The following is a 21,361-nucleotide window of genomic DNA, read 5'->3' on the forward strand; positions in this document are numbered from 1 at the left end:
TTAATAACACTTTTAAATCATTTTGGAACTGAAGATACAGTTGTAGTAGATTTGCAATCAGAAATTTTGTTCATTCTTGCTTGATATGAGACTTCATCTGCTCAACAGTCCGTGGTCTCCGTTGTCTGATTCTCTTCATGATGCACCATTCATTTTCAATAGGAGATAGATCTGGACTGGCAGCAGGCCAGTCAAGCACATGCACTCTGTCTACAAAGCCACGCTGTTGTAGCCCGAGCAGAATGTGGTCTGGCATTGTCCTGCTGAAATAAGCATGGACGCCCCGGGAAGAGTCGTCACCTTGGTGGCAACATATGTCTCTCTAAAATCCTAATATACGCCTCAGAGTCAATGATACCTTCACATACATGCAACTCACCCATGCCGTGGGCACTGATGCACCCCCATACCATCACAGATGCTGACTTTTGCACCTTTCGCTAATAACAATCAGGATGGTCGTTTTCATCTTTGGCACAGAGAACTCGACGCCCGTTTTTTCCAAAAACTAGCTGAAATGTGGACTCATCTGACCACAGAACATGGTTCCACAGTCTTTCGGTCCATCTGAGATGAGCTCAGGCCCAGAGAACTCACCGGCGTTTCTGCATAGAGTTGATGTATGGCTTCCTCCTTGCGTAATACGGTTTCAAGTTGCATTTCTGGATGCAGCGATGGACTGTGTTAAGTGACAATGGTTTTCCGAAGTACTCCCAAACCCAGGAGACTATAATTGTCACAGTAGCATGACGGTTTCTTAGGCAATGCGGCCTGAGGGCTCGAAGATCACGCGCATTCAACAGTGGTTTCCAACCTTGCCCTTTACGCACTGAGATGTCTCTGAATTCTCTGAATCTTTTCACAATATTATGTACTGTAGATGTTGAAAGACCTAAATTCGCTGCAATCTTGCATTGGGAAATGTTCCTTTTGAACTGACTAACAATTCTCACAAATTTTGGCACAAAGGGGTGAGCCACGACCTATCCTTGCTTGCAAAGACTGAGCCTTTGATGGACGCTACTTTTATACCCAGTCATGATACCTCACCTGCTACCAATTAGCCTGCTTAATATGGAGTCTTCCAAACCAGTGTTACTTGAATATTCTGTGCATTTTTCAATCTTACTTTAACTCTGTCCCAACTTTTGTTGAGTGTGTTGCAGCCATCAAATTCTAAATGTGTGTATACTTACAAAATACAATTAAGTTGGTCAGTAAAACTATTGAAAATCTTTTCTTTGTACTTTTGACAGTTAAATAAGGGTTCACGTGAATTAACATATCACAAATTTTTGGTTTTTATTGCATTTTGGAAAATATCCCAACTTTTCTGGAAATGGGGTTTGTATCAGGCCAACCGTCTGGCTTGTCTCCAGCAAGTTCGCGTGGCACGGACTTTGCAAGCAGGTCAGTGAATGGGCCAGAATGTGCGCGTAGTGCCAAACAGCCAAGGTGCAACTGCACACTAAAGCCCCGCCACAGCAGTTCGAACCCACCCACTGGAGGTTCGACCACATTCATGTGGATATCATGGGCCCCCTACCAGTGTCCCAAGGAGCACGGTACCTCCTAACTATGGTAGACTGGTTCACAAGGTGGCCTGAAGCGGTCCCGCTCACCAACACATCTGCTGATTCCTGCACCCGAGCACTGATTGCAACCTGGGTAGCACGTTTCGGGGTACCGGCCCACATTACCTCCGACAGAGGCGCCCAGTTCACCTCCAGCCTGTGGTTGGCTGTGGCCAGCCTGTTGGGAACACAGCTACACCACACTAATGCCTACCACCCACAGTTGAACGGACTAGTGGAGCGTTTTTCCACCGGCACTTGAAGTCGGCTCTCATGGCCCGCCTGAGAGGACCTAACTGGGTGGACGAGCTTCCCTGGGTCCTGCTTGGAATTCACACAGCGCCCGAAGAGGATCTGCACACCTCGTTGGCCGAGTTGGTGTACAGCACACCACTGGCCGTCCCAGGAGAGTTCATACCAGCCCCAAGTGGGCAAGAGGAAGAACCCGCAGCAGTCCTGGACAGACTACATGAAAGGCTCAGCAACCTGGCCCCCGTACGACTTCACAGCACAGACGGACCCCAACCCATGTACCCAAAGACCTGCAGAACTGTAAGTTTGTGTTTGTACAAAGGGGCGGACACCGGGCACCGCTACAGCGGCCGTACGAGGGGCTGTTCAAGGTGATCAACAACAACGGGTCCACATACGTTCTGGACATTGGGGGGAAAGAGGAGGTTTTCATGGTGGACTGACTCAAACCAGCCCATGTGGATTTGGCGCAGCTGGTCGAGGTTCAGGCACCATGGCGCAGAGGCAGACCTCCCAAGCAGAGGCTGATCCAGACTGTGGACATTGGGTGGGTGTATCGCCGGTTCTTGGGGGGGGGGGGATGGTTATGTGGCGACCCACTTTCTGCACAGGCGAACCGGCTCACAGATAGCCAGCGCGCGGGGAGAGACTTTGGTAATGCACCTTTGATGACATTTCCGCCCGGAGAGGGCGGGCGCTAGGGATTAAATGCCAGCATCGCGAAGTTTGAATAAACTAGTCTCGAAGTGGCTTACCGACTGCGTGTCGTCTCTAGCTCTGTATGTAGTACATCGCTACAAGGTCATTCTTACTCTTGGGCATTAGGCTTTATAATGAGTCAACCTATAGCCGAGGAAGTGATAAACTCCTCCTGTTAGAATGTTTGAGGTAACTTATTTCTAATTCTTTCTTACTGCTCACAGGAGAAATAATGCAACAGGGTAGTTTGTGTTCACTTGGGGTGGAATTTGAAACTCACCACCTTGAACTTAGACCACATAGAAATGCTACATAGTGTGCCATGGCTTACACTGTAAACAATGCAGTCAGAAGATATAATTTCTGCAATACAAATATTTTCTGTTTTTTTAATTGCAGGGTATCTTGGATGTGCTTGTATTAAATGAAAATAAGGAAAATTCAGAATTCACCATCCATGCTTTGCGAAATAACTTTGATGCTGATGCTTACTTTGTTAAAGTCATTGGTAAGTGAGAATGATCACATCAGCACAATTTTGAAATCATACTGGTTGTTATCAAATTAAAATGAAACTGCTCATAGATAATTAAAAGTTTATTTCAGTATTGTTGATCAATCAGTTTTGCAATCAAATGAAACCAGGGAGCATAGAAGTAGTTTTGCTGAAATAATAAAGTTGTTATCTTCAATTCCCAGGGCTGCTTTTCACTGAGATTTATTATTGCAATGCTGAAATATAATCATTTTTCTGTTTTCACTTATGGGGCACATTGAAATACCATGGTAACATTTTTTGAAAGACTGATTTCTAACTCTGTACTTCAAAATTACAAACCCTGTAATAGACCTAAGAATTAAGATATTAACAAATTCTGCGGGAACCTTTTAAATATATCACATTCATTCTAGTAAAATCTTGGCTAATTTCCATAAGTATAAACTATTAGCTGGTGTTACCCTTCTCCAATTCTAATACAGTTGTCCCTCAGTATCCGTGGTGGATTGGTTCTAGGACCCCCTGCGGATACCAAAATCTGCGGATGCTCAATTCCTTTATATAAAATGGCGTAGTGTTTGCATATAAGCTACATACATCCTCCTGTATACTTTAAATCATCTCTAGATTACTTATAATACCTAATACAATGTAAATGCTTTGTAAATAGTTGTTGTACTGTATTGTTTAGAGAATAATGACAAGAAAAAAAAGTCTGTACATAATCAGTACGGACGTAACCATCGTAGCTCTTCTGGGAACACTGATGCTGCCTCGGCATCAGCTGATGCCGATTGTCCCATGATCTTTAAGTTCTTGAGGCTGTAGCACTTTACATAGCTAGGCAGACATCCCTTACTAGCCTTCAACTCCTTCCTCTCACTCACAACACAAGTAGCGAACAAACGAGACACGAGGCAAACAATGCTCAACAACAAGTGCTGGAGAGAGACTGAGGATCTGTGAAATGGCGGGAGGCTGCTGCAGGGTATGCCTACACATCACTTCATTCGCATGGATTCAGCATAGTGCTCAGTGCGCGACAAATTCAAGTTTTGCTTTTTGGAACCATCTGGAATTTTTTTTTACTAACTTCAATCTGCGGTTGGTTGAATCCGCGGATGTGGAACCCGAGGATATGGAGGGCCGACTGTAATGCAGGTTGTCTTTAAGATTTTTCCCTCCATTTATGTGCGCTGAACAGTATTACTCTATGACAAGTCAGTAAGAGGCTCATGAGAACAAAACATTCACAGTAGATAATTTTCCTTGCCACACAAGTTTTTGATCCTCAGAACATCTCATAGGGAAATAGTATAGAGTTTTATTTCAATTTAAAATGTTTGTGATATCTTAACAACGTTCTTGAAGATTTATGTAAATTCACAATAGTCATTGCATGTATGTCAAAGAAACTGCAAAGAAATTGGAGAACAAATTAATTGGTAGTTTCAGGCTGTAGCAATTCCTGAATCCTTGATGTGGCCTGATGGGAATATTATGTACTTTATTTTAAACTGCTATTCGTGAATATGCTTTGTGTTTGCATTATTTGTAGGCAGCACTTTGAAAATATCTGATTCTGGCTTTGTTGATGATTTCAATCTGATGCAACACAGAAAAGTACCATTTGTTGTTTTTTTTATTCATTTGTGGGGTCTTGAGCAAGGCCAGCAGTTATAGCGCATCCCTAATTATCCTTGACAATGATCTGGTGAGCTGCCTTCTTAAACCGCTACAGTCATTCTAGAGAAGGTGCTCCCATTGTGCTCAAAGGAAGAGAGTTCCACAACTGACTGGTGACAGTGAAAGACCAGTGACATATTTCCAAATCAGAACTTGGAAGGAAATCTCCACGCGATAATGTTCATATCTCCCTGGTATCTTTGTCCTTGTTGGGGTAATGGTTACAGGTTTTGGGAAATGTTTAATTATCGTAGACATATGATTATGGTACTTTATGCAGATGGTACAATTGCAACTATTGTTTACAGATAGTTGAGGAACTGATTGTGGTGGTTGATGGAATGCCAATCAAACATGGTCCTTTCTTATGGATAGTGTTAAGTCTTTTAGAGTGTGATGGTGTTACACCCGTGGCCCCCTCCTTTTTGAGATTCGCAGGATCGCTATTGATTCGAGTCAGGAGACCCAGGAAATGAGAGAAAGACATGCAGAATCCACAAAGAGTTTGGAATGTGTCCTGGCCTCCAAAAGGCGGAACCATTGATAACGGCTATTGTCTCTTGGAGACGGGATTGTGAATTGAATACTGTACGATGCATCGAAGCCCCCAGGCAATGAACCGAGGGGGGGATTGGTGGAGGGATTGCATCATCCCAACCTGATTGACATCAGACCCTGTGAGTCAGGATAAAAGAGGGAACAGCCCCATCAGGCGCACCAGAAGAAACGCTAGTGATCCCGTAATAGTGAAAGCCGGTGGGAGGGCCACGTGCGTCCTGTTCCATTTGCCCCAGAATCGGTGGGCCCTTACCACGGAAGAACAGTTTTTAGCTAACAACGGGGAAATCAACTCCCAACGACTCTCGAAGGATTAACATCATAAAAGGAATGGGTAAGTTTTAACCCGTCTTTCTCTCCAACCAAGAAGCTGCAGCTTGAATGAACTAAAGTGACTTTTATATTTCCATTGGACAATACATTATCCCCTAGACAGCGATAGAGCTAATTCTTATTGACTTATTACGTTGATATTATTTTTGTGTATTTTTATCAATAAATACTGTTAAAAATAGTACCATCAGACTTCAACGGACCTCTCTATCTTTGCTGGTAAGTGACCCAGTTACGGGGTACGTAGCAATGGTACTGTACTCATTCAGTCAAGTATTGAGTATTCCATCACACTTCTGGTTTGTTCCTGATAGAGGGTTTTTGGGTATAAGGAGATTAGTCATTTGCTACTGCATACCCAGCCTCTGGCCTGCCTTAGTTGCCATGATATTTATATAATTTATGCAGTTGAGTTTCTGGTCAGTAGTGACCATAATGCCACTGAATTGCAAGAATTAGTGATTAGACCCTTCCTAGCATTGCATAGATTGTCATGGATAAAAGGCGCTTCCCAGGGATATGAATAATCTGAATAAATGGTTAAAAATACAGCAAATTTAGTAAAGTGTGAAAAAAATGGTTTATTTCCGTCAACAGCAAATCTTGAAAAACTGCTTTTTTTTTGTTTTCAAATAGAGATTATAAAATTATTGATATTCAAAAGTACATGGGTGTCTTTGTACACATTACTGAAAGCTAACATGCAAGTGCAAATTCAGTAAGAAAGATAAATGATATGTTGCCTTTTATTGCCAGAAGCTTTTAAAACAATTCTGTCAGTACCTCTTGGGCATTGTGTACAATTTTCATCACTTTAGTTAAAGAAAATTGTACTTGCTATGGCAAAGTTTTAATAGAATCATTCTGGGATGGCAGATTTGTTATATAAAAGAGACTCTGTAGGCTATGTTTCTATTCTCTAAAGTTTAGAAGAATGGATGGTGACTTCTTGAGACAATATAAAATTTTCAGAGTAAAGTGTTACCCCTGTTTGAGTTTAGAATCAGACAGTTGCAGTATCAAAGTAAAAGGTATTTTAACTTGTATTTATTTTTCACTGAATAGGAGGTGAATCATTGGGATCCTTTACCCCTGAGGGTTATGGAGGATCAATCATTGATTATTAATGCTCAATCGTTAAAACAAAGATCAATGCTATTCTGCACATAAAAATAATCTGGGGTAGTGCTGAGAAATGGTGTTTGAGGCAGAACAAGAGTGATCTCGTTTAATAGCAGGGTTGGCTCAAATGACTGAACAGCCTACTGCTGTCTTTTTATATATTCTTCTGAGTTATTCGAGTCAACAAAGTTGATTTAATATATTCAGTTTCACTTCCAGAAACATTGAAACATCGTGACCCAAGCTTCTTTCATACCAAGATGGTTGATATAGGAAAGGCAGTGGACTTTGTCTGCATGGACTTTAGCAAAGCCTTTGACAAGTCCTGCATGAGAGGCTGCTCTGGCAGGTTAAGTCACTTAGCATTGAGGATGAAGTAGTCAACTGGATCCATTGGCTCAGCAGGAGAAATTAGAGAGTGGTACTAGATGATTGTCTCTCTGACTGGAGGTGTCTGGCTTGTGTGTTACAGGGTGTGAGGCAAGATCCTTTGTTGCTTCCGTATTAATGATTTAGATGATGGTATGGTAAACTGGGTCAGCAAATTTTCAGATCAAAACTTGCAGTATGATCTTGACTAGCTGGGAAAGTGGGCTGAAAAAAAGCAGATGGAATTTAATGTTGAAAAGTGTGAGGTATTGCACTTTGGGAGGAATCAGAATAACGTTTATTATCACTCGCATGTGACGTGAGATTGTTAAACATAGCAGCAGCAGTTCAATGCAATACATAATCTAGCAGAGAGAAAAAAATTACAATAATAATAAATAAAATAAAAATAATAATAAATCAACAAGTAAATCAATTACATATATTGAATAGATTTAAAAACCCATGCATAAACAGAAATACTGTATTTTTTTAAAAAGTGAGGTAGTGTCCAAAGCTTCAGTGTACATTTAGGAATCAGATGGCAGAGGGGAAGAAGCTATTCCTAAATCACTGAGTGTGTGCCTTCAGGCTTTTGTACCTCCTACCTGATGGTAAAAGTGAAAATGGGGCATGCCCTGGATGTTGGAGGTCCTTAATAAAGGACACTGACTAGATTTACAACCTTCTGCAGCTTCTTTTGGTCTTGTGCAGTAGCCCCTCCATACCAGACAGTGATGCAGCCTGTCAGAATGCTCTCCACAGTATATCTATAGAAGTTTTTGAGCGTATTTGTTGACATGCCAAATCTCTTCAAACTCCTAATAAAGTATAGCTGCTGTCTTGCTTTCTTTATGACTACATCAATATGTTGGGACCAGGTTAGATCCTCAGAGATCTTGACACCCAGGAACTTGAAGCTGCTCACTCTATCCACTTCTGACCCCTCTCTGAGGATTGGTATGTGTTTCTTCGTCTTACCCTTCCTGAAGTCCACAATCAGCTCTTTAGTCTTACTGACTTTGAGTGTCAGGTTGTTCCACTAGTTGGCATATCTCACTCCTGTCTACCCTCTCGTCACCACCTGAGATTCTACCAACAGTGGTTGTATTGTCAGCAAGTTTATAGATGGTATTTGAGCGATGCCTAGCCACACAGTCATGGGTATAGAGAGAGTAGAGCAGTGGGCTAAGCACACACCCCTGAGATGTGCCAGTATTGATCGTCAGTGAGGAGGATATGTTATCACCAGCCCATATAAACTGTGACTTCCAGTTAGGAAGTCAAAGATCCAATTGCAGAGACCCAGGTCCTCCAACTTCTCAGTCAGGATTGTGGAAATGATGGTATTAAATGCTGAGCTATTGTTGATGAACAGCATCCTGACGTAGGTGTTTGTGTTGTCCAGGTGGTCTAAAGCCATGTGGAGAGCCATTGAGATTGCATCTGCCATTGACCTATTGTGGTGATAGGCAAATTGCAATGGGTCCAGATCCTTGTTTAGACATGTTCAATCTACTCATGATCAACCTCTCAAACATTTCATCACCGTCGACATGAGTGCCAGTAGGCGATAGTCATTGAGGCAGCTCACTTTATTCTTCCTGGGCATTGGTATAATTGTTGCATTTTTGAAGCAAGTGGGAACTTCCGCCCATAGCAATGAGAGGTTGAAAATGTCCTTGAATACTCCCGCTAGTTGGTTGGCACAGGTTTTCAGAGCCTTACCAGGTACTCCATTGGGACCTTCTGACTTGAGAGGTTTCACTCTCTTTAACAACAGTCTAACTTTGGCCTCTGAGATGGATATCACAGGGTGATCAGGTGCAGCAGGGATCTTCACAGCTGTAGTTGTGTTCTCCCTTTCAAACCATGCATAGAAAGCACTGAGTTCATCTGCTAGTGAAGCATCGCTGCCATTCATACTATTGGTACAGTAAATGGTAGGGCTCTGTGATGTGCTGTGGAACAAACAGATCTGGGATTGCAGATCTATAATTCCTTGAAAGCTGAATCATGGGTAGATTGTTGTAAATAGTTATTTACAATTATAGCTATTTTAAGACTGATCATAAAGAGAACTTTAATCAGGGCATTGGCTACAAGAGTTGGGATTTTAATCTGAAGCTCTACAAGATGTTGATGAGACTGAATTTAGAGTATGGTTTACAATTCTAGTCACCCACCTACAGGAAAGATGTAAATAAGCTTGAAAGAGCACAGTTGGAAATTTGCAAGGATGTTGCCAGGCCTTGAGGACCTGAGATACAGGGAAATGTTGATTAGGTTAGGATTTTGTTCCCTGGAGTGCTGGAGAATGAGGGAAGATTTCATATAGCTATACAGAATTATGAGGGGTAGAGATAGGATGAATGCATACAGGGTTTTCCCATCAAACGGGGTGAGGCTAGAAGCAGTGGTGATAAATTTGGGGTGAAAGAAATATTTAAAGGAATTAGAGGAGAAACTTCCTCACAGAGGATGGTGCAAGTGTGGAATGAGCTGAGAGCAGAAGTGGTAGAGGCTGGTTCAGCTGTAACAAGAGAAGTTTGCATGGGTAGATGGATGGGTGGGATTTGAAGGGATATGGCCCAGGTGCAGGTAGATGGGACAAGGCAGAATATCAGGTCAGCATGGACTAATTAGACTGAAGGTCCTGTTTCTGTGCTGTAATATTCTGATTCTATGGCTCTACTAGTTGCACTTGCCAACAGTTTAGGTGCCTTATTAGACAATGTGGATCAAGCTAAGAAACCACAAAGATCAAAGAGCCTGGATAGTTGTTGTTTTTAGTGGCAAGGTATACACAGGAGATTAGTTGAGTCCATGATAGAGTATTACTATGGGAACTTGAATAAATATGGAAACCTGATCTGCATGTAGATTGATAATTCAAATTAGTAGTATTAAGAGAGAGGACGCATTAATGGAATGTAGAAGAGATGGTTTTCTATATGAGTGTTGAGGGATCAGGAAAAGGGCTAAATTGTGCAATTGGAAGATTTACTTATTTCGTGCCTGTTATGATGTTGGTATTTAGGGCAGTAATGAAGGTCCTCTATCTCTGGCAGTGTTCAGGGCTTCCTTCATCATGCCAGTAGCTTCCTCTCAACTTTCACTACTGTCAGTCATGCAGGTCCTGGGTGGAGATTCAAGAACATCATTGCATTCAGATGTAGAAGGATTCTTCATTGCTGTTTCTGTAACAGTTTTGTTTTACCAGTCAGGGTTGTTAGCCCTGAGCTGAACCCCAAAACCTGGAGCACTGGTTAGTCCAGTGACTGCTCTTTGATCTGTTTGGTATGGATGACCCTTTGCTCAAAGCCCTGACTACAGCCAACATAGCTCTTCTGGTCATTGAGGCACGCAAACCTCCAAACAGTGACATTGTTGTGATCCTCTTGGAGTGCAATGGCAAGAAGCTGATAATCTTGTAGTAAAGGGGCCTTTAGGCAAGAGAGCTACAACAATATACCACAGCTATAATTGTAAATGATTTACAACCATTCTTCATTCTTGCTATCTTTATACCCAGTGTATGAATCCTTTAAATAAATAAAATCTTAGTTTGGTGTTGTTGAGTAATATTTATTGACTACCCACATCAGTAACACTGGTAATAGGGTTTAATCATATGGCCAAATTTTGGTAAAATGGAACTGAGACCAACACAAAACAAGGTATATATATTTAAAATGTGCATTTTGAGTAAATTGCATCCCTTGTATTTTGCTAACATGTGACATAATTACACTAATACCTAATTATCCAAAAAGCTCATTCTGATTTTCATTTTAACAATTAACTTAACACAACTGAATGAATGTAGTCATTCTCATATTTTATATTTCTCATTTTCCCTTATGACAAAGAAAGAGGCTACATAGCTCACTAAGTCTATGTCAGCTTTGAGTTATGTTATTTCTTCACTTATTTAATTGACCTCTATTGTCTTATTTATCCGTTAACTCCACCCTTCCCTATCCCCCTTAATTGTTCTGCCACCTCGTTACATTGGGGGTAATTAACAGTTAGAGCAACTTCAGTAACACCCAGGAAAATGCATAGAAATCAGATGGAGACCCTGCAAACCACCCAGAAGCTTTGAATGCCCAGGTTTGGATGCCTGCCTCCAGAGCTATGAGACAGCAGCTAGTGTAGACTGATAGATGCTTTGTCAATTCCAAAGCATCACAGTAACATTACAGGTGCACAGATATACAAATTTACAAATTTTAGAAGAGAAGAAATAAGTTACCTCAAACAGTCTAACTGGAGGGGGGAGTGGGTCATCACTTCCCCGGCTATAGGTTGACTCATTATAGAGCCTAATGGCCGAGGGTAGAATGACCACATGTAGTGCTCTTTGGAGCAGTGCAGTTGTCTTAGTCAACTACTAAAAGTGCTCCTCTGTTAGCATGCAGAGGGTGAGAAACATTGTCCAGAATTGCGAGTTTTCATTTTACATAGCTTAGCATTTACATTGTATTAGGTATTATAAGTAATCTAGAGATGGTTTAAAGTATACGGATGTGCGTGGTATATTATGGATCGGGATCGAAAAAAATTGGAATTTCTCTTACTAAGTAAGTCGGAACAGCTACATCGGGTATTATTTAGTGTCAGTTAGTCAAACGCTTGTCTTAGTATATAGTATATATTTTACCTTTCTATGCATATAAAACACTTAAGAATGTATGTTTCAGCACCGGGCTCAGGAACGGAAGTAGCCAAGTTAGATCCAGTGACAAATCACTCCCAAGCATGCTCTCCATCCGTGGCGGGTTGATGTGAAGGATCAAAAACCCAAAATCTCAAAACCCAATAATTAAACCACTGCATTGCTTAGTAATAATTGTAGCTTTCATCGGGGCAGGGCCTTTCTCACTTTATCCTTTAAAATTGTTCCGATCGTTGACCGACTGTAGCCTAATGCTTTTCCAATGACCGATGGCGTTTCACCTCTTTCTGATCGCTTTATTATTTCCACTTAATTTTCAATCGTGATCGTGATTATTTTTGTGAACAGAAACACTGCGGATTCAGAGCTCCACCACCGGGTCCTAATGTCCACCGCACTGAGACAGGTTGAATAAGGTTTGGGGTTCCACTGGGTCCTAAGGTCCACCACATTGAGACAGGTTGAATAAGGGACTTGAGCATCTGCGTTTTTTGGTATTCGCGAGGGGTCCTGGAACCAATCCCTCACAGATAAGGAGGGCCAACTGTATATCATTGAGTTTAATAGTTCCAAAGTTAATAGAAACATTTATTTCTCAAAAGTTAATTGTTTTGAATGAAAAAATGCCCATAGTCACAGATGACCTGTCTCTGTGCTATAATAAACACAATACCATAACTTAGAGATCACGGCTGTTGGGACAGATCTTCATTATTAAGAAAATCTATATTTGGAAGACATTAACTTAAAATAGTTATTTAATTTCGTATCTTCATGTAGGTATAATATGATACGGTAGTTTATTTTGTACAACAGATGACAGTGACTTCTGTACTCGAAGATGTAGAAGATTCAAATCTCATTGTGTATGTTTTGAAAGTGAATTCAGTACAATTTTGGGATCACAACTGAAAATGAGATAGAAAGTTTTTAAATTGTTATAAGAATCTAAATAGCTCATTAATGTCCTGCAATGTAGAGAATCTACTTTGCATAATTTGCACATTATTTCTTTCCCAAACCATTGCATTCACTGTTAGTGCCTTTGAGATAACTTAGCATAAGCAATAAACATTACCATGCAGAGTTGCCTGCATCCTAAGAACAATGAAGGTTCAGTAACTGAATATCAAAATATGTTTCAAGTAAAATGTAATTGTTAAAGTGGTGCAGTTATTATCTTTACTGGAAATTGTTCTGCAAATTTAATTCTCTTTAATTATCCCACCTATACTATGTTGAGTCAATTCATGTATAACCATTAATTTAAAGATTAAAGATTAGCTTTATTTGTCAAATGTACATTGAAACATACAGTGAAATGCATCATTTGCGTCAATGACCAACAATCTGACGATTGCGCTGGAGGCAGCCCACAGGTGTCATTACAGTTCCATTGCCAGCATAGAATGGCCACATCTCATTAATGTTAACAGTATGTCTTTAGAATGAGGGAGTAAGCTGGAGCACCCAAAGGAAACACACACAGTCACAGGGAGAACGTACAAACTCCTCACAGACAGTGGTGGGAATTGAACCCTGATTGCGGGCACTGTAAAGTGTTGCACTAACCACTACGCTACATGCTGCCTATGGTACGGCTGAGTAGTTATAAACATTAATGTATTTCTTTTTATTATGGTTTGCTTCTTATCCATATTCTTAGATTCTCACTAAATTAAATCAGCTTCTGTAAAACAAAGTTGATTGGAATGGGACACTAGTTGGGATGTTGGAAGAGCAGTGATGTTGGAGTTTCTGGGAGTAATTAGGAAGATGCAGGATCAGTTCATCCCAAAAAAGAAGAAGCGTGTTAAAAGGTAATTGTGGCTAACAAGATAAGTCAAAGATAGCATAAAAGCTAAAAAAGAGGCTTTCAATATAACAAACAGTGGGAAGCCAGAGAATTGGGAAACTTTTAAGGATGTGTTGACATTGGAGAAGATCCAGAGGAGGTTTACAGGAATAATCCCAGGAATGAAAGGGTTTACGTGTGAGGAACATTTATAGACAATAGGTGCAGAAGTAGACCATTCGGCCCTTCAAGCCTGCACCGCCATTCTGAGATCCTGGCTGATCATCTACTATCAATACCCAGTTCCTGCCTTGTCCCCATATCCCTTGATTCCCCTATCCATAAGATACCTGTCTAGCTCCTTCTTGAAAGCATCCATGAACTGGCCTCCACTGCCTTCTGAGGCAGTGAATTCCACACCCCCACAACTCTCTGGGAGAAGAAGTTTTTCCTTAATTCTGTCCTAAATGCTCTCCCTCTCGAGAATAACCTGCACCCCATCTGAGATGTCCCGGACCCCGGCACCAGGGAGGCAACATACCATCCGAGACTCCCGATCTTCCCCACAAAATCTCCTATCTGCCCCCCGACTATAGAATCCCCTATCACTACCGCTCTCTTCTCCCCTTCCTAGTCGAGGGTCCAACCTCAGTGCCAGAGACAGGACCATTGCATCTTGTTCCTGGTAGGTTATCCCCACCAACAGTATCCAAAACGGTATACTTATTGTTGATGGGAACGGCCACAGGGGTGCTCTGCTCTCTCTGTCTGCTCCCCCTGCATCTCTTGACTGTCACCCATTTGCCTACCTCCTGTCTTTTCGGTGTGACTACCTCCTGATAACTCTTATCTCTGTCTCTGCCTCCCAAATGATCCATAGTTCATCCAGCTCCTGCTCCAATTCCCTAACTCGGTCTGATAGGAGCTGCAGCTGGATACACCTTTTGCAGATGTGGTTATCAGGGACAGCTGTGTTGACTCTGACCTCCCACATACTGCATACGGAGCACACCACTGCTCTAACTGTCTCCCCCATTACCTGATCCCAGATTAGTCAGAATAAATGAAAAAAGTACGTACTGACCTTACCTTTTTTACCTCAGCAAGCACGTACTCAGGCTCACTGATTTCCTCTCACCGAAGTCTCCTTGCGCCAAAGCCCCTATTTGATGGCTCTGCCCCTATACTCACTGGAGTTCAGAAGATTCAGTTGAGCTTTCATTAAAACCTACCAAATATTGAAAGACCTGGACAGAGTGGACATAAAGAGGAAATGTCTTCAATAGCGAGAAAGTCTAGAACCAGAGAGCAGAGCCTCAGAATGGAAAGGCATCCCATTAGAACAGAAGTGAAGAGGAATTTCTATAGTCAGAGGATGGAGAACCTGAGGAATTCATTGCCACTGATGCCTATGGAGACCAAGTCATTGGGTGTTTTTAAAGCAGAGATTTGATAGGTTCTTGATTAGTAAGGGTGTCAAAGGTTGAGGGGAAAATTTGGGTGAATCTGGTTGAGAGGAAAATAAATCATCCATAATTGAATGGTGGAGTGGACTCGATGGGCTGAATGGCCTAATTCTGCTCCTACATCTTATGGTGTAAAACATTTTTTTTAGAGTTTTAAGAGTGGACCTTAAATGAAGTCCTAGTTAGTTTGTAGATTTCGTGATAATTTCCTTGTAATAGCCATCAAAATTTATATTTTATTTTCACAACTTATACCATGATAATTTGAATCTTTAATCATAAGGCTGTATGTTGTATAGTAGCTTAACATACTAAAAGAGATTTTAGGAACTATTTTCTTTATAAGTTTATGTCGGTAATATGAAAACATGTCAAGATTTGCAAATTATGCCAAATTGTGGTGGCGTGGAATTTGTGGTAGCCGAATGTGCTAATGTTTAAGAATGTTATGAATACAAGAATTGGAAAACTTGTAGAATTGGTACTTTAACACAGTTAAACATGAGGTGTGATATATTTTGGTTTAGAAAAATAGTAATACTACCTGTTTAAGTAGGAAGCTTGTGCTGCAGGATAAGTAAAGGGAGCCAGGAATAGACAAATGAATCAATACTGGCGTCGCAAGTCAACAAAGCAATTAAAATGCTAATAATGCATAAGTATTTAATCCTTGGGCTCTAGAAGTCAGAAACAATGAAGGTTACTTGAACATGCAGGTACTGAAACCAGTTCTGTTCATTGTTATAGAAAAGGCATAGATGTTCTGAAGAAAGTGAAAAACAAAATTATAAATACAGTACCAGAACTGACAGATCATAACTATCAAGATAAATCTGGTAGGTTGAAGTTGATGCCTCAAAAAAGGAGATGAATTAGACATGGTCTGATAGAGCATTTAAAATTTATAATATTGGACAAGTATACATGGTGAGAATACAAAAAAAAGATTTCATAAATTGTTACTGATAAATTCAAAACAAACATAAGAGAACGTTTCTTCCATCAGTGGTTGGAATATAAAAAATTGTCACGTCAGGAAATGGTTGAGGCAAATGTCTTAAATAATTTCCTTTAGAGAGCAAATAAGGACCTAAGAGAAAGATGTGAGGAAAACCTGAAACATGCTAGGCAGAATTAGAGGAGACAATGTAGAGCATAGATACTGTAATGGACTACCTATGACAAATTACCTTCTAAGTGCTTTCTGATAAAAAAAGAACTACTGAATTTATTTTGAACAGTCAGTTATGATTAATCAAAATTACAGACCAGGAAAGGCACTGCCCTTAGTGTTTATTCCTGATGTGGATCTGATTAAGAGACCTTCAGCCAAATATTTTGAACAGGCTGCACTTGTTTTTTTTATAGTTTTTGTTAGACTTCATAATCTGGCGGGTCTTTATATGATTCATTGTATGCCATGTACAAACATCACATCCTGGATTATGATTAAGTAGAGATTCTACAATTGGTTTCAACTACTATAGGTTAAGAAAGATCAAATCATCAAGTGACTTTTTTGGAAAGGTCCATTGGCAGACAAAAGGCCATTCAGCTCTTCATTGCTAACAAGGTGGGCAGCTATATGGCACCAGAATGTATGACAGTACTTCCAGGCTACCCCCAGCACATTCTTGGTTATGTTAGTTGTTAATGCAAACAACACATTTCACTGTATGTTTTGACGTACATGTGATAAATGAACAAATCTGAGTTGCTAAGAAGAGTTGCAATACAAAAGAACAGTTCATATTCTACAGGTAGCTTTCAACCCAGTGGTATGAGCATTGAAAGTTTCAAACTCAGGAATCCACACTCCCACACACACTCATCTGTCCACTTAGCTTTCTTCTCCTTTCCCATCCAGTGCCCTCCCCCACCTGGTTTCATTTGCCTCCATTACCCTCCCCATTTGGTTCCACCTATCAGCCTCTGTCCCACCTCAGTTCCATTGCCTCATATTGACCATAAGATATGTGAGCAAAATTGGGCCATTCAGCCCATCAAGTCAGCTCAACCATTGTATCATGGCTGATCTGGAATCCCACTCAACTCCATACACTTGCCCTCTTGCCATATCCTTTGATTACTAATCAAGAAACATTCAAATTCTGCTTTAAATGTACCCATGGACTTGACCTCCCACAGTCTGCATTCCACAGATTTACTACACGGGCGGAAAGAATTCCTCCCTACCTCTGTTCTAAAGGGTCACCCCTCAATTTTGAGGCTGTGTCCTCTAGTTCTGGATACCCCCACCAGAAAAATGCCCTCTTCACATCCACCTTACCCCGCCCTTTCAACATTTGGGAGGATTCAATGAGATTCCCCCACATTCTTCGAAATTCCAGTTAGTAGAGGTTCAAAGCTGCCAAACACTCCTCATTGGTAAACCCCTTCATTGCTGGAATCATCCTCATGAACCTCCTCTAGACTCTCCAATGACGGTGCATCCTTTCAGAGATATGGGGCCCAAAACTGTAGACACTGTTCCAATTGCAGCCTGACTAGTGTCTTATAGAGGTTCAGCATGGCCTCCTTGCTTTTATATTGTATTCCCCTTGAAATAAATGCCAACATTGCATTTGTCTTCTTTACCACAGTCTCAACCTGTAAATTAAACTTCTGGGAAGTCCCTTTGCACCCCTGATGTTTGAAGCTTCTCCCCATTTAGATGATAGTCCATGTTATTGTTCCTGTTACCACAAAATCATCAATTCTGTTATCTAAATCACTGACAATGTGAAGGGTAGCAGTCCTAATACTGACCCCTGAGGAACACCACTAGTCACTGGCAGTCAACCAGAAAAGGGCCCTTTTATTCCCACTATCTTCCTCCTGCCTGTCAGCCATTCTGCTATTCATGCCAATATCTTTCCAACAACACCATAGGATTATATCTTCTTAAGCAGCCTCATGTATGGCACCTTATCAAATGCCGCCTGAAAATCCAAGTAAATGACATCCACTGCCTCTCCTTTGTCTACCCTGCTTGTTACTTCCTTGAAGAACTCTTTAACAGATTTGTCAGGCAAGATTTCCCTTGACAAGGACCATGCTGAGTTTGACTGATTTTATCAGTAGTCTCCAAGTACCTCAAAACCTCATCCTTAATAATAGACTCCAACACTTTCCCAACCATTGAGATTTGGCTAACTGGCCTATAATTTCCTTTCTTTTGCCTTCCTCCTTTCTTAAAGAGAGGAGTGACATTTGCAACCTTCCAGTCCTCCAGAACCATGCCAGAATCAAGTGATTCTTGAATGATCATGACCAATGCAGCAGTCTCTCTCAGGATCCTAGGATGCAGTCCATCAGGCTTACTTGACTTATTCACTTTAAGACCTTTGAGTTTGCCTAGCACGTTTTCCTCTGTAATAGCAATGACACTCACTCCGCTCCCTGACACTCACGGACCTCTGGCACGCTGCTAGTGTCTTCCACAGTGAAGAAAGATATAAAGTGCCCATTAAGTTCATCTGCCATTTCTTTGTCCTTCATTACTACCTCACCAGCATAATTTTCCAGTGGTCAAAAATCAACTCTCACCTCCCTTTTTTCTTTATATAACTGAAAAACTTTAGGTATCCCACATTATATTATTGACTAGTCTGCCCTCATATTTCATCTTTTCCCTCCTTATAGCTTTTTTAGTTACATTTTAGTAGATTTTAAAAGCTTCCCAATCATCCAACTTCCCACTCTTGCTGACTTCTCTGCCCTTTCCTTGGGTTTTATGCAGTCCTTAACTTCCTTTGTCAGCCATGGTTGCCTACCCCTGCCATTTGCAAACTTCTTCCTCTGTGGGACATATCTATCCTGCAAGTTGTGAACTATTCCCAAAAACTTCATGTGTCTCTGTTCTGCTGTCTTCCCCACCAGTATCCTCATCCAGTCCACCTGGGCAAGCGCCTTTAACTTGAACTGTTTCTTTCTCAATAAAATAACTAACTAGTTACCCTCTACCACCAACCTCTCAATCTAGCAGAATTGGTACTCACCCTCAACAAATTTTCCTTTCACTCCACCCATTTTCTCCAGCCTTAGGCACCTGCATGGGCCCTAACTATGCGTGCCTCTCCGTTGGCTGTGCAGACCAGTCCATGGTTCAAACCTTCCCAGGTAATGCTACCCAACTCTTTCTCCACTACGTTGATAACTGCATTACTGTTGCTTCATGCACCCATGCTGAGCTTGTCAATTTCATTAACTTTGCCTCTAACTTCCACTCTGACCTTAAATTCACTTGGACCATTTCTGACACCACCCTCTCCTTTCTTAATGTCTCTGTCTCTATCTCTGGAGACAAATGGTTGACCAACATCTTTTATAAAACAACCGATCCTTACAGTTATCTTGGCTATACCTTTTCCCACCCTGTCTTCTATTAAAAAAATGCCCTTCCCTTTTCTCAATCCCTTTGTCTCCACCACATCTGCTCCCAGTATGCAGCTTTCCTTTCAAGGACATCATAGATGTCCTCCTCCTTCAAAGAACAGGGTTTTCCTTCCTCCACCATTGACGTTGCCCTGACCTGCATCTCCTCTATTTCCTGAGCATTTTCCAGCCTCTTGAACAACAGTAGTTCCTCATGTCTTTACCTATCACCCCATGAGCCTCGGCATCCAAAATATCATCCACCGCAACTTCCTCCATCTCCTAAGGGATCTTACCTCCAAAAATATCTTTACCTCTCCACCCCCTTTCCACTGGGATCGCCACTTCTGTAATTCCCTTGTCCATTTGTCCCTCCCCACACTTATCCGTGCTAGCAGTCAAAGTGCTACACCTGCCCATTCACCTCCTCCTTCACCTCCACTCAGAACCCCAAATAATCCTTCCAGGTGAGAAGACACTTCACCTGCGAATCTGCTGGCAGTCATCTTTTATGTGTGGCCCTCCCAATGCAACCTTCTTGCCATTTGTGTGACCCTTCAAAAGTTGGAGGAGCATTTCATCATACACCTCTGCCCTATCCGCCAAAACCAGAGCTTCCCAGTGGCCAAACATTTCAATTCCCATTCCCATTCCCGTTCCACTGTGTCATCCCATGGCCTTCTCTTGTGCCAATATGAGGCCACCCTTAGGGTGGAGGAGCAACACCTTGTATTCCATCAGGCCCTCCAACCTGATGGCATGAATATCAATTTCTCCTTCTGATAAAAAACAATATCCTCCCACCTCCCTTCTTCTATTCCTCACTCTAGCTGCTTGCCTCTTCTCACCTGCCTATCATCTCTTCTGGGTCCCCTCCTCCTTCTTTTTTGTCTATGGACACTCTTCTCTCCTTTTACAATCTTTTCTTTCCTACCCATTGCCCACCTGCCTTCACCTATCACCTTCAAGCTATCCTCTGTTCCCTCCCTAACCTTATTCTGCCATCTTCCCCCTTTCTTTCCAGTCCTGAAGAAGAGCCTCAGCCTGAAGCATCAACTGTTTATTCATTTAAGTGGATGCTGCCTGACTGGCTGAATTCTTCCATCTTTCTTTTGATAGATGCACATTGTGACATCTGCAGCCTCTTTTGTCTTTCCGCTGCTTAAGGTTATTTTGCCAATGAGTGAGATCACAGCTGATTTACTGTATAGCTTGGTTCCATTCATCTACTTTGGCTGTTTTATCTTTTTATGTTCCCAACATGCAACGAACTATCAGCCTCAGGTTTTGAATTATTAATTATGCAGGCATTTTTTCCATTTTCTATACTTTTGGGTAAAAAAATGCTTCTTTTCTCCTGAATGACTGATGTCTATTCAGCCCTAAAAACCTAAAGCAATTCATCCTACAGAATTTTTTATTTGAGGAATATGGCCAAGTTTATGAAAACTTACTTCCATAATCCATCCATTCATCTCTCAGTTTTTCTAATATTCTGGTGAATCTATGTTGTATTCCTTCTAAGGTCCTGTAGATGGGTTTTACATCATAGCTGCAAACGATTTCCTTTTCTTCATACTCTATTCATCCAGTTTATAAAGGTGAACATTTTTAAGACCTATTAAATGTTGCTGATCTAGTTATAAGGAAATCACAATATACCTTCGATAGCAAGTAAATGTTGCCTGCCCCCTCAAGCCTTCTGGGTTATTATTATTGCTGATCTATTATGATCCTATCTTATGAACTAGATGTTTAATTATATTCAAAGGAGAAAAATCTGCAGATGCAGGGGATCCAAGCAACATGCACAAAATGCTTTCTTTCTTCCATGGCCTTCTGAACTCTCTTAATCAGATTCAGCCCTGTATCCTTTTCACCAATCAACTTTCCAGCTCTTTACTTCCCTTCTTTCCCCCCCCCCCACCCGATTTCATCTATCACCTTGTG

At 41.3% G+C, this 21,361-nt stretch overlaps 1 protein-coding gene across 2 annotated transcripts in view; it reads left to right on the forward strand.

The window, feature by feature from the left end:
• The window catches only part of itfg1 (integrin alpha FG-GAP repeat containing 1), a 246,169-nt gene that overhangs the window by 152,587 nt on the left and 72,221 nt on the right, over positions 1-21,361 (forward strand). For both annotated transcript variants that reach the window (XM_059992924.1, XM_059992925.1), the window contains exon 12: positions 2,925-3,033. In XM_059992924.1, the coding sequence (XP_059848907.1) occupies positions 2,925-3,033 (109 nt within the window). The remainder of the gene's footprint in view (positions 1-2,924; positions 3,034-21,361) is intronic.

Source organism: Hypanus sabinus, chromosome 17 (genome assembly GCF_030144855.1).
Source record: "Hypanus sabinus isolate sHypSab1 chromosome 17, sHypSab1.hap1, whole genome shotgun sequence".
NCBI lineage: Eukaryota > Metazoa > Chordata > Chondrichthyes > Myliobatiformes > Dasyatidae > Hypanus > Hypanus sabinus.